Source organism: Astatotilapia calliptera, chromosome 18 (genome assembly GCF_964374335.1).
Source record: "Astatotilapia calliptera chromosome 18, fAstCal68.1, whole genome shotgun sequence".
Taxonomy (NCBI): domain Eukaryota; kingdom Metazoa; phylum Chordata; class Actinopteri; order Cichliformes; family Cichlidae; genus Astatotilapia; species Astatotilapia calliptera.
The window spans coordinates 11,783,305-11,798,248 of NC_137439.1; the positions used below are offsets into that span (position 1 = coordinate 11,783,305).

General features: G+C 40.0%; 1 protein-coding gene across 4 annotated transcripts in view; it reads right to left on the reverse strand.

Moving 5' to 3' along the window:
* LOC113011062 (protein tyrosine phosphatase receptor type M) overlaps positions 1 to 14,944 on the reverse strand; it is a 161,067-nt gene that overhangs the window by 49,182 nt on the left and 96,941 nt on the right. For 3 of the 4 annotated variants that reach the window (XM_080293327.1, XM_080293328.1, XM_026150433.2), the window contains exons 12-16: positions 8,400 to 8,673; positions 5,506 to 5,542; positions 4,677 to 4,751; positions 3,104 to 3,239; positions 1,832 to 1,861 (exon numbers count right to left, since the gene is read on the reverse strand). In XM_080293327.1, the coding sequence (XP_080149453.1) occupies positions 1,832 to 1,861; positions 3,104 to 3,239; positions 4,677 to 4,751; positions 5,506 to 5,542; positions 8,400 to 8,673 (552 nt within the window). The remainder of the gene's footprint in view (positions 1 to 1,831; positions 1,862 to 3,103; positions 3,240 to 4,676; positions 4,752 to 5,505; positions 5,543 to 8,399; positions 8,674 to 14,944) is intronic. The other variant, XM_080293329.1, reaches the window with a different exon arrangement.

The window sequence follows — 14,944 nt, forward strand, 5'->3', positions numbered from 1 at the left end:
CTCACTGCCACAGAAATCAACACTAAGGGAAAAAAATGCCTATTTGAAGGGATTTTCCAAAAGCTTTTAACATGGGCTGTCTTCTGAACACATCCAGTAAACTGGTGGAATGTGTTAATTTAAGTGACCTGGAACCTGCCAATCAGAGCAAACACAATAAAGTGCATCACTATGACACCACTATCACCAAAATTTGCTAATAAATCCTAAATTTCTGATGTAAAATGATTAATTGAAGCATTTCAATGAATCATTGTACGTGCTTCTGTTGTACGCTTCTTGAAGAACTGCATTGACATTTTTTTTGGCAAGGAATCGGCTGTTTTGATAAAATTCTCCTCCTTTTAAAAATGTGCATCAAACCAAGAGAAGAACACGTGTAAGTAACAATAAAATACCAAGAATACAAAACTGCTATTTTGATGATTTCACAGCAACCAATATTTTCTTGCTTAGCTTTGGCCGATGTGTGCGCTCAGCTTTGAAGGCACTACTCTTCTAAGTCATTGGGGCTTTCCATTCTAGACAGCTGTGATCTAAAATGAGTGACACTCGGAGTATTCAGGGTTGTATTATCTCCAGGTGTATTCTGAGATTTTCTTTGATGCGAGGCAGCCTCCATTCTCTTCTCTGATCACAGTCATCTCAAGACAGATTAGTCGGCATCCATCACAAAGACTACAGAGGGAGCCTATGAGCTACAGCAGGGAAAGCAGAGCTGCAGAATAAGCTTCTTTACCATTCAGCAGTGTGATGTGGAATCATCTGTTACATTAAGAGCGCATAAAGGCGCGCTTCAGTTATTGTTTTGTGATGTCGGAGACATTGAAATAGAATAGAGAGATATTCTATGATCACATCAGCTTTTTTTGTAGTGATGCAAGCATCTTGTTAGCTAAAGACACAACTCCACCATCACCATAGAATCAATGGGATGGTTGCGCAAAATAAAAAAAAGTCCAAAAACCATGCTGGATAAAAAAGAAAAAAAAAAAAGGGGGGGGGGGGGGGGGGGGGGAGAAAAAGCATGAGAAATTTGAGATGATTTGATGAAAGTGTGACAGGATGGTGTGGGGGGTAAAGAATACTACAAATTATCACATGCACATGGAGCCAAATCGATAAAGTCAACATGTTAGCGATGTTCAAAATTTGTGGGTAATTAAACTACAAGTGTGGTTAATCAGGCTCAGAGTTGTCAATTGCATCTGAAGAGTATATAAAAGTTTAGAAAAAGTGAAATATTTGGACTAGCTCATTGAAGTTCTGGGCACAACTGAAGTGTAGATGCACTGCGATAAGCACTTCAAAAAAAAGAAAAGAAAAAGAAAAAGAAATCTAGCTTTGACAAGTCAACAGAGACGAAATCATTTGAGGCAAATGAAAAATTCACACTCAATAAAAAAAATAAAAAATAAAAAAAAAGCAGTGGTGCTGGATTGATTTTTTTTTTCTTCTCTTTCATAAGATGAGTTCGGCAGCAGTACAATCATTAAGGCAGTTAAGTTCATCATCATTTGATAAACAAACTCCTTATAAATCTGGCAGAAACTACGTCTGCAATAACATCTCTGTGGCAGGTTTATTTTGTGGGGGTGTAGGCGTGTCTTTCTTCTTTTCATCAGAAGTTGAGCCAATGTGACATACATTGTGATCTGTTCATCGTGTGGAGATGCATTGGAGTGGCGTCCTCCGTTCCTCCAGCAGAGATTACAGTTGGGCCTCTGTAATAGCTCTGGGCAGGAGGAGGATGACATGGCTCTTTGCATGCATGGGAAACAGTGTGTGGGTGAGAAGCATGGCACTAACATTACACAAAGTGGTTACTTACAGGTAGTAAGTGTAGGAGTGATAGGTTCTTCTGCCGAGTGGGGTGGTGGTAGGATTTAAGCAGTGGAGGAGGGGAGGGGATGGAATGAAAAGGAAAGAAAAAGTAAAAATATATTAATGTTTGAAAAAAGAGAAGAAATGAACAAAATCAGATATGGTGGCATACGTGGAGGTAAACTAGTGATCGTGAGGGCAAAGGTGATCGCTTGGAGTCATGTCATGCTTTGGTAAGGGGTCTCAGTACAGTACCAAAACCCCCTTTTATGAACACATAATTTGATACACCTATAAAAAAAATTACCATATCTGACCTCCAAGGTTGAAACTTAATGAGACGTTTGAATGTCTAAACACAACTCTGATTCCCTGTTGATAACGGTAAATTACACAAAATTCAACCAATGAAGTCATCTCCATCTCCGGTTTGATTAAGGCTAATTGAAAACAATTCCATTACTGTGTGCCGATTTTCACACCCACCCACTGATTGCTGTGCTACGCAGAAAGGCCCTGCTGTATGAAGAATCTTATATTACCGTCAAAAATAAACATGAAACACAGTGATTATATCAGTGCATAACTATGTCTTCCCACTCAGCTACATCTACTTGATCTAATGTGCTGACCTTTAGACTTGAATTCGAGACATGCAATTTCATATCAAAAGGACAAATTATATGCAACGCACAATAAGTTTTACTTGGGAATGAAGAAATCTCTGCAGAAACTGGCACTGTATTATTTTAAGCCTCGCCGTGGACAAAAGGGGGTTGATATTTGCTGAGCTTTAGCTCCCCTGATTGCTGGGATATGTACAGAAGACCTCTCTCCAGTATTGGGTCCGGGGCTAATGTAAACTTAGCCTTCAGTTATACGGCCATCCTCTTTGATTTTGAGCCTTTCATCACATTTTCTTTCTTATCTCCTTCACGCCTCTCTCCGTACCACGGCACTCAAAAACATATTTCTTTCCCATCCCAGTGTCACTGAGGCGCTGCACATTTGTTTGAGGGTGCCGTGGAAACGGATTAATTTTTCATGGCACACTGTATCTCATGGCTGTAAACAGCCTTAATGGGGCGTATCAACATAATCAAATTAATTATTTACTACAACACTGACAATGCTACTGTTTGAGGGAAAAATATACAAACTGATGAAACTGAAACTACTTATTTGTTGGTGCTCTGCAAGTAAGTTCAGCCACTTCCACAAATCTGAAATAGTCATTCAAAAACTAAAAGGGGGGAGGGGGACGAAAAAAAAAGCTTACCTTTTCTTCATGAGCAGCACCACTCCTAAGAAGATGATGACAAAGAGGAGGATACCGGCGATGACCCCTGCGATCTTTACGGTGTGGTCAGTTTGCTTCTCGGGCTCCACTGCATCAGGCTTATGAGTGGCTGCTCCTGAAAAACACAGTGATGGATAAGAGTCAAACAAATGGAGCACAGATTCGAGCACATCTCGTGACCATTTTATGTTGTGCCACATTAAGCCAATACCCAAGTACTAATCTATATATTCAGTATATCTTCTCACTGATTTGACAGTGTGGAATCAGTGCACCAATATTCCAAGGACCATAAATATTAGTACAAACAAAGACTAATGCTAATCCTAACAGCAAGTGACTCCCTATTGTCCTAAAGACCACCTCTAGCTCTGCCCTTAGTGGACATCAGCGCTCTGTGGATCAAGCTGCACTGAGAGAGATAAGTGCATACCATCTTTACCCTTGGTTAATCACATTTGAGGCAAATGGTTGCTGGGCTGTAGAAAAATGTAAGACGCAGGGCGGGAAAGATAATGCCCAAGAAGATAAAAATGACTGAAATAACAAAAACATTAAATATTAGCCTGAAAGGAGATAGCCAACAACGAGAGGCACAAAGAGAGAGGAAGATGTGGGAGAAAACAGCTTGTTTTTAACAGCATCTGTTCCTTGAGAAGTGATAAGAAGCACTCAGAAGGCAATGCTGCCAGAATCACAACTGTCCACCTCAACAACACCATTATTCCTTGTCACCAGAGGTAAATTTAGAATGACAAATTGTTATGTCAAATATCTTAGAGTGAGCTTCCTTCTCTCTCCAGAATTGCCATTTTCTCTTCCTATCAAAAAGTTAAATATCCATCCCGGGCCGGCTGTGACATATTGTTCTTCCTCTGGTGTGTCGTTATCAACAGCCACCAAGTGCCTTTATTTAAAAATATACAATTTTAAGGCCCGGGCTGTGGAGGATTTCAAGACGGGTGACATCATCATGTCTGGATTGATGGAGCTGATTTTGTACCAATATACCGTTAGAGGCTAATCTCGCCGTCAGTGACAAATCCTCGATAGAGCCGCGGGGGCTGTGCGTCACCCTACCGCAACTCTGTGCTGTCAGTGAACTTGGGCGATTTGTGCACCAACAAGTAAAAAACTGAGCAGAATTTAAATAGTTTCACTTGAGCTTCCTTTTGTGTGTTTGCAGTTGTCACAGCTGCAACAACCAGCACCGACTCTCCCTTAATCTCCCAGAAATAATGAGAAATATTCATGAAAGGGGATTAACTCCTGTCAAAAATCTCCCAACATTGACACATCAAATGACAATCGCACCTCAAACGGGCCTTTAATGTCCAGTAATTCTGAGGAGATGAAGGTAGAAGGCAACGTCGTCAAGTCTTTGATTTAATCATAATGACTTTATGCAAATTGTAAGACGATAAACAAAAAAATGCACACATGCAACATTCCACTTGTTGCCCCCCCCCTCCTGTTTAGGGAATCATGAGTGCCCCCACCCATGAATTCAAATCCAGAGCGCTACTACCAAGCTGTGGAGAGAATAACGGACCTGTTAGTTGGTTGTCACCGGGCGCTGGGACGATGCGGATGTACGGGGTTGTGAGCTGAGTCACGAGTATGGCGGCTGTGTATAGTCAGTGGATCCAGGAGGGCATGCAGTAAAAAGAGACAAAGAAAGAGAAACAGGCCACACTGAACACAAGTCCCATCATGCAACACCTCCATGAAAGACACTAAATAGCAGTAACAGCAGGGATTTTTTTTTAGTTTGTTCCAGCAAGTCTGCAGAAGCAATAATTTCACAAAGGTTAATATCTGTAATATCTTTATGAGTCTAATGTAGGGCACTAAAGCATATTTCTACAGGTGATAAAATTCCACAGCCCATGAACTCTTTGGCTTTTGCCTATTGAGCCATGTAGATGGAGACATCTGGAACTCCACCAAGAAATCTATAGCAGGGCTGCATGCAAACTACACAATATAAGAGACTGTCAGGGCGTGTGACAGGACCTCCCACGGCCCACAGCAGAGTGTGACTACGGCTCCCTCTGGCCTTATCAATTCTGCTCCCAGATCAATGGTGCTTAGACTTCATCACCCCTAATGTGTGGAGCAGGACGTTGAGGCAGCATAGCTAAGTACCTACAGACCTCCGTGGGCACACAGGCTGCCTCCAAGTCACGGAAAACACGCTTCAATCGATAAATTGACTACATTTATCACACAATTTTGTCTCATCTCACACTTTTGTTGTCATTTAGAAAGAAAAAAAAAAACACACGTTAATTCTGTTAGTTCCCAGAATTCGAATGCAAGAGACGTTAGGAAGTACATGTCGTAAACATCTCTATTCACACAAACCGATCTAGTCCTACCTTTAGTGGCAACTCGCACACAGTCGATTTTGGTTTCCTGTACCAAGAGATAAATAAAAAGGAGGAAAAGAGATGGGGAAATAGGTTATTATGAGATGCACACACAAAGACAGACTTACAGCAGCAACAACACCTATGTAAGAACCCATAGTTACAACAAAACAGCAAGGCCAGTTCCATGCTGTCCCCTATCATCTGTTGAGCTCAATGACTGTGACACAAAACGCAGTTAAGCGAGAGGGCCCACAGCACAGATTAGTGGTGCTGAGCTGCTGATTTGTCAGCCAACAGCGATCTGTCGGCAGCTTGCGGCTCAAGGTGGTCAGCCACTGTGGAGAAACCAGAGCCCTGTGACAAGCGACACCAACCCAGCATGCAGAGCTCCAAAAATGACACGTCAGGGAGACTTTCTGAATATGTAATGAAGTTCCAGCTCTGACAACAGCCTTCAACAACATTAAAAAAAAAGAAAAAGAAATTGAAAACACTGCTCTCGCTGTTGGCAGTGAAATTTGTTGTCAACAATATTCTGGTTTACAAGAAAAGGGACATGAGACGAACAGGGAGGCAATGAGTAATACAGCACAAAAGACATGAGTGCTGTGTCCCTGTGTTGTCCCGGCCAAACTGTCCAATGAGCAATGAAACCACATGGGAGGGAGGCCATGAGAGGCATAATAAGGAGAAGAAAGAAAGATGTGATCCTGTGTGCATGTGCATTCCCATTACTGTGGCTTTTAAGCCGTCAGATGGTTATTTCATTAAAGGCAACATTGCAAGTCACATTTGATTTTTATTTGAACAGAAGGCTGAAAAAAATTCTAGGTATGGATGGCGCACACCTTCTCTAAGTGCTAATTTTGTTTAAAAGGCCCAAACAAATCATACCAAAATCATCAGACATTAATAAAGGCTTCTAGGACCATCTATTGACAGTGAAGGCTTAATAAAAGAGAGTGCATTTGCCCACTGTGAATCAAAACATTGAATGTAAAAATGATGTCAGAGATGTCTCCATTACGGAGACAGAGCTCTATGCTGTATCAACACAGACGCTTTCATTTTGTTTGTTCAAAGAAGAGCGCCGTCAGACAATACATCCGACTCACTGATTCACCCTGGAAGGTTTCAGACTGCCAGTGCTTTACTCTCAAGAGCAAAACTTTCTAACTGGATTCAGCCCAGGCTCACATGCTATTTGTATTGCCTCCTTAAAGACACGCTGGTGTTTCTCAAGGAGACTGTTTATGGTGATTCTCATTCAGGACCACAATTGGCAAGGCTCTTGAAGTTGCCATTGAGCTGTCTGCTGCGGCTCCATCGAGGGAGAGCCCTGCCAAATGCCACTTGATGACAGAGGCTGCGACCTGTACGATTGGTAGCCCCTATTGTTGTTCCCTGTCTCTCACACTTAACTGCCACTGGGACAACTGCCGCTCTTAAATGCTGTTGATCAAAGAGTTGTCTGGTATTTGGCATAGAGCTCCATAGCAAAAGGCAGGAGAAGAGGGCCACAGGAATGGAGGGAGGCATGTCACGACACAGAGCTCTGCATTCCAAGCCTGACCCTGTTGCGGACCATTAAGACTACACAAAGTGTCGTTAGTAAACTCACAAGAGTACTGCAGCACCTATCAGAAGCTGTGTGAAATGGCAAGGTTGCCATGCATGTGCTTGCCAACGTGAGCAGTTACTATGCTTAGTACCTTAATTCCTTTGAATCACCTAGGCAGTGATCGTTATATTGTCTTTAGCGTTTAGTTGTGTTTGTGCGTCCTTTAAGCGTATTGTGCGTGCACTGAGACAAGGCAGGGCACTGTGTCGCATAAAGGCTTCAAATGGAGAAAGAATTTCACAAGTTCGAATTTTTATTTCATTTCAGTCATTCTTTGGTCGGAGGAGGTAGTAAAAGTATTCAGTGCTCAAGCAGCATAGCTTCAACTTGCAAATCCATCTGAATACCTCTCACTTCACCTCCCACCTTTACTTCAAAGCATTCGGGAAAACCTATGGTGGTAGCTAAAAATGAGAGAAATGCAAAAGTCCCATTCTAAGCCAGTGTTTGGTTTGCTTGTTCTGAACTACTGTGGAAATAAGGCAACATCATAGCCCATAGATCCTACTGTAGATACACAATATAGGCCAATATTGAGCTACACCCTCTTAATCTCTGAATTCAGGTGCTTTCAGTCCCATTGGCACAGTGGTATAACATCAAGTATCTAGCCACGCAGTCTGTCTTTATATACATTTCTCAAGGAATGGGTCATTTCAAATTTAATTCAGACCCTTTTGCAGCAAGTCCATTTATTATATTTTTCCCTCCAAGATATTTTACAACCAGCTTTAAATTTTAAAGTAAAAGTGTTAAAGAAAGAACCTCAACAACTTAACAACCCTACAAAGAGGGAGACCGTGTAAAATTACAGAGGGATTACAGAGCGCTGAGGAGGATAGTAAGTAAAAGTTGCCAGTGCTCCATAGACTCAGTAACTGCAAAGGTCCAAATATTAACATCAGCACAAAAATTGTGCTAACGGACCTTCATGTTTCTTCAGGTTTGTATGGCTGAGAAACTCTTGTGACACTTTTTTCATAAAGTGTATGATTGACTAATTTTAGGTTAACAAAAACAGTAATTTTTAGGTAACTACTGTATACACTATTGAAAACTAATATTTGATTAATTCTCATCCCAACCTTAAAGTAGTAACACCACGATGTAAAAATCTAGTTGCTGTTGGTAAGATGGAAATACACAAACACAGGCACGTTATTGTCGTCATTACAGGACTTGATTACGTTTAACTGCCAGTCAAGTTCAATTTAGAGCCATGGTTTAGCTATAGTGCAGAAAATGCTGTATAAAATAATAAGAAATGACAGCCACCCACCCCATTGGCTGTGCTGACCGCCTGGTAATATATACTGTAGCTCTTCTGTGGCAGCAGAGGGGCATTCCAGTACCCATTGTAGGTCTTGTTGTCCCCCACAGTAAAGGGCTGGGGCGAATGGATGCCAGCAGCGGGGAACTGAGCAGTGAAGTAGTACTGTGAATTAAGAAGCGTGGCGTTCTGGAAGTGAATGGGAACTGGGTAGCAGCGCAAAATTTCTGCCGTCCCTCGTGCTCTGCGTGGACGTTCCTCCTCCACCACCACCTGGTACGCACTGAAAATGCAGGACAAACAAAATTAACATACTCCACTGGGCCAAGCAGGCTCTTGTAGAATTCAACTGGCAATACAGACAGTTTTCTGCTTTGCCAGTTTGCTTTATAAAGTGTAAAAATTGTCCCTTTATGAAAGCCACAAACATGCATGCTGCAAAGCTCCAAATCTCAGAGCGAACTGAGTCTCCAGAAATTACTCATTTAGACAAGAAATAAGAGATTTATGTAATGCAAACCAAGTTCTTATCCTCTCTAACTTTAATTATATAACAAGTTATTTAAATAGAACTTCTGTTGGATTAAAACTAATATTACACTGGTTTTGCAATGTCTGTCAGATATGTATACATTCCCTTTTACTTAAATGCATTAATAGCACTTTATAATGTCACACTATTAAGCATTAAGGTATCAGTAAGTTACAGTATTAGCGAGGACTTAGTTCATATAACATTAGTCCTCCTTAATATGCCATTTATGAATATATATAGATATATTACTATAAATATAATTATGACTATGATTATCATTACAATTATTATTAATTAGTGATGTAGTGTAAAACTAGTGAGCACAACATGCATTTACATGTGGGCAATCAGCTATACACTGAGTAACAATACCATTAATGTTATTTAATAAATTACAAATGCATTAAAGCATATTTACAACTAATTGATTGTCTGCCCGCTGTGTAAATGCTACAGCAATAAATTACTTGTTTTTCTCGACTAAATAAGAACTCTATTTATATAAATCCCTTCTTAAAAGTGAAGTCAACATAAAAGACTGAAAAATACCGGCCAACAGAAATGAGCGGTGGCACGGGACATTTATTTGCCTTTTCATTATTCAGCAAATGAAAAGGTTAACGGCTCTTTCCATTTCCTCTCCATCCAAGTCTTGTGTTTAGCTAGATCAAACCTGCAGCCCTCTGTGACTCTGACAGGGATGACATTGTCTCCGAGCCGGCCACTTAGCCTGAGGGGGAGACTGACTGTCTTATAGATGTTCATGTTAGTATGCATCGCGCATCTGAAGTGGACCTCCTGTTAAATCCATTGAGTCGCTGAGTGACAAAGAGTCTGTTTACAGCTGCCACGCAGAATAACCAGCCATGATTGGGAACTAGTGATCCATTTGCAAAAGAGCTAAAGAACCAACAACGCATTATCACAGACGATGGAGCAAAGTTTGTGTGCTCTATGAATGAAGGATTTCAGAAATGAATGAAATATGGTGGAGCTCTAGTTTTGCGGAGCTGGTTTAAGAGCTTTTATTCGCAACTGCATCGTGTTTATAAATACATAAATAAATCGTTTGCCTATTGTTTAAACAGGACCACGAGTCCCACACTGTTTTCTAGAGTTTGTGGGGTTTTTTCCTTACTGTACATGCTCTCCTGCAAGGACCATCATACAGGCAATTTAACACATGTGTTATTCCACTGAAGGCTGGTGATGAAAGCTATGACTGAAGACTGCAATGCAGAAAACAATGGACGTAAACACTTAACAATTCACACAGAATCTAGAAACCACTGTAAACGAGGACAGAGTATACGCACAGTATGTTGGTGCAAGAACTAAGAGCCCATTTTATACCTGAAGACATGTAAACTATATCCATATGATGTGTTTATATCTGGTAGCACAAATCTTCCTTGCCTTCTTCATTTTACCTGCTTTGTCTGCCATCTGACTTCATTTAGAATTTAATTAGACTATTTTGAAGTCAACATTTGCAGTGCTTGAAAGGCATTCATTGCCCCCTCTATACTGGAAGTCTAGGAATCCTACTGTGTAAAACCACTGATCAGTTATCCAAGGTTACCATGAGAAAGTAGCAACACTGTAGATAGAGTGAACTTGATATGCAGCTTTGAGTCGCTGAACAGGACTTCATTAGCATTTGTATAGTGTCAGTGCGTTTCAGAACCCTTTTAATGCATCTGAAATAATAGGGCTATGTTTTAATGTATGTGTTACTATCTAATTAGCAGTTAGTGTTATGCAAGGCACTGCAGTCTTTGGATACAGCTTTCTAACCAAGCATAAACTTACAATACTAGATGAAATATTAATTGATTAGAATTTGAGATAAGAAAATGATAAATTACTAATCTGCCTTTTTTTAAAAGAGTTTCTAACTAAAAAGGCTATATGAAAAATACAATCATCCTGAAGCCTTCATAACCATCTAACAGTGAATTCAATTTATCTATTCAGTTGCATTGTGCCATAAGAAATATTAGTGCCTACCGAGGTGTAAAGCTTTGGTGACCCTGAACATGTTCCTTAGCCTAGATTATTACAACAAGTGGAAAGAAATATCTTTTAAAGAAAAATAGCTGCACTGTTGTGGTTGTACTCTTAAGCTGTGCAGTTGCAGTACAAACAGCCCTGGAGATGATCAATTGTTCCCCGCGGTTGGTACTGGATGATTAAGTATCCCCTTTGTGTGTACAGCATGTGCTCTTTAACCCTATAGTTTATCATAAGATGCTTGCTGTGTCATTAGAAAATCCCCCTCTGCTCTTAGTGGGTGTGTCCCAATTCCTTGGAGCTCTCCTATTTAGCACTGGGTTGGGAGGTGATGAAATATTTAATCCTGCTGAGAGTCTGCAGGAGAAATCAGGCTTTAATTACTGTCCCCTATTGAGAGCAGAGGTCAAAGGGCAGGTGGAGACGGTACACGGGAGCCACTTAAGTAGTTGCAGAACAGCAGAGAAATAAATGATTAGACTTCATGGAAGCCTCAGCCAGAACACTGTCGATTTGATTTGAACTATAATAGGACGATGAAGTTTTAAATATAATTAATTTAATCTCTAATTATCTCTGCTGTCAGTCACATTACTCATCAAGTAAGATGGATAACTATCTGTTTTTAAAGACATAACCCATGAAGGACTGCACGTCTGCATATTTCCTTTGGAGGAATAAAACACATTATACTCACAGTAAATATTTGCTGTAGCATGTACACTGATTCTCAGCTCGCTCATATTAGTACTTTATATTCCAAATCAATCTGCAGACAGTGAAACAAAAAACTAGCGCTGGCTCTCCCTGGGTGGCTCCTTATGATATGATGATGCAGCTGTGCTACGACTTAATGACAGGCACAGTATGAATAGAACTGGTTTCCTTTCCTCAGGCAAAATACCAAGTGCCAAAGGCTATGAGGTTCCAAGGGTAAAAACTTGTAATGTGGAAATCTAATTCAGTGCTTCTTCTCCACAGAATATTTACAGCACCAAGAAACCGAAATCTAGCGCACAATACATTTGCAATTTAATAAAACAGTTTTGTTCTTCTCTGTAACTGATGGAGACAATAAAACCTCCTTTACTGGTTTTACTTAAAAGAGTGTCAGTGCTAAACTGCTCTCCTGCTATAAAATATTTAAAGTAGAACACTTACTATACCATTTTCACTGCAACGGCTTAAATGCAAAACTGACTCATGAGTTTAATGGTGGCAAAAATACACGTTGTTCTAAAAACCTTTTTTCTGTAATTAGTGCAAGCATGTAAATATGCCCTTGAGCAGCTGACACCTTGTGACCTCATGCTGAGTTCACAATTTACATCATGAATCATTTTGACAGACCAGAGTGATTTAGTCATTTCCTTGATTTGGCATGACATGAATGAGCACCGAAAAAACTACAACAGATGAACAACTATGGCTCTGGTAGCAAGAACAAAAATCCTTTGTAGCTCATGTCTCTCTTGATATACCAATTGGGGGAATTGCAAGAAACTTGCATTCACATTGATGATAGAAGGGGCCTTCAAATCATTTACTAAAGTATAATCACTTAAAGCAAAATGCCCAAGTACTCCAAGTACTTTTAAAAAAAAAAAAGAAAAAAAAAGGGGGTATAATATTAATATATGCTCATTTTGAATGCTTAATTGACATATTAAAGGATACGTCCGCTTCTCTTTGTACTTGATCAACTAAAATCCCAAAGTGACAGGAAAGAGTATGAAAGCTACAAGTAGTCAATGTTGCAGTACTGCAATTTTATCATATTAACTTACAGTACTGTGCAAAATTTAGGGCCAGCCTTCTTTTTTCCACTTTTTTCCAGACAAATGAGAAATGGGTGCAATGACTTATTGGTACAGGTGCAAGCATAAATGGAATTACAGTATAGGCAAAGGACAAAAGTTTGTCTAATCCTAACAAACTTGAAAGTCAATTTTTGGTATGACCATCTTTATTCTTCTACACGGCCTGGATTTTCAAAGGCAAGCTTTCCTGTCATTTCTTCAAGTAGTCCTTCAGGCTTCTTGAAGGACAGTTGAAATGTTTCTTTGGATGTTGGCTGCCTTTTGTTGCGTTCTCTGTCAAGATGATCCCACACTGCTTCAATACTGTTGAGATCCATGCTCTGTGTTTTTCTATCAAGGTATGCTTTTATTGCATTGAAATTGTGTTTGGGATCATTGCCAGCTGAAATATCAAGGCTTTGCTAATCAGTGGATTTCCAGATGGTATTGCACGGTAGATGAAAATTTGATGGTATTTTTCTGCTTTCATAATTCCATCAGTTTTGACAAGATCCCCCAAACCATTGGCTGAAATGCATCTCTGCCATGTTTTACAGATGACTGTAGACACTCTGTGTTGTACCTCATTCCCCTGACCTCCCCCATGCATATTGATAATAATTTAACCCAAAAATGCCAATTTTGGATTCATTACTCCGTAAGACATGTTGCCACTTATTGTCAGTCCAGTTATTGTGCAATCTGGTATACCTCAAACATTTTGTCCCCATTTCCGTTCCATGAGAATGGCTTCTTGACAGCCACCCTGCTACTGAGGCCCTTTCTGACGAACGGTGAACAGTAGACGAATCAACTGAAGGTCAGAACCATGTCTCGGGTCCTGTGTCAGGTCTTTTAAGGATTTGAATTTTTTTTTTTCCTGGAAATTAAATTTTAGGGCTGTCACTTGTTTTGTCTTCTACTTTCCAGTTTCCTCAAACTTTTTAAGGACACAGTGCACACCATGCTGGGATTAAAAAAAATTGCCAGCTGATAGCTCTTTGGCAATCACCTTATTAGTGCAAAAAATGACATTTTAAGTCTGTCAATGTAAGTTATGATTTGCAGTTTTTGTAGATTCCATTAAATCAATTGCAACAAGCTACATGTTTTCCCCCATCAGGCTCTCTGTGATAAAGTACCTAAATATAACATTTTATATGGTTTCTTTTCCAAGTTGTCTGTTACATGTAGACAACTGTCATTCATTCGTTGAGTTAGGATCCTTTTTAGTACTTGCTAGATGGTTTTAACCCCCCCGAAAAGTATTTATCCAAAAATGATCAGGTATGAGGGCTGGACTAAAAATGAGTGAAACACCAGCCAATGTTCAATGAAAAACTTTAAAAGACCTTTAGAAATCACGGAGAGGGATTGGACAAAACCATTAAAAAAAAAAAGGAATTAGGAAAAAAACTACAAGGAAGTCCTGCTCTGTGGAAGCAAAATATAAAGAAATTAGGTGCAGTTCAAGACTTTTGCACAGTAGTTTAGTTCAAGTTTCAGGACATTTGTGTGAAATTTTATAGTAAGTAAAAATTCTTGAATTCTTGAGAATAACAATTGTTTTGCAAAGTCATAAACAAACTTTAGACATTTACTATGAAAATCTAACCAATTCTTTGAGTCCACGTACTTTAAAAAGTTAAGAATTGGCGTGGCCTGTGTACAGACCAACAACCCCAGTCATGGAAAGCATAAAAATGCTGTAATTTCACAGTGGCATGACCTTTGGATACCACAACCTAATCAGCTGATCTTTGCCTCAAAGTTTAGAATGCCACAGATGGATTGACTGACATCTCAAATGTATTCAACACAAGCGTAATGATGCTTAATGCCAAAGCCATTGAAATTTACTCTCCGACAGAAGATGGAAAGACAGAGAGAAGGAAGGATGAAGTGAAAAGCTGTACCAGATGAATGGTATAAGCCGTTAAAAGTGGTCTGTCAGAATGGCCGGCAGGGCAGACCTGTATTCTTGGTGTAGCACTGCAACCTGAACTGACACCAATTAGGCCTCCTCCAGCCTTGCTGTCCGATAGATTTCAGCTCTGTCGCCATGTGACGCCAACCAATTATGGCGAAATCGACTGGATTGTGACCTGAAACTCTGATTTATTTTTCATGTGGGCTGATAAAGGGAGAACTCTGGGCAGTTTGAGTAGTTGAGGGAACGGGGTATGGGGAGCATTTCAATCACTGTC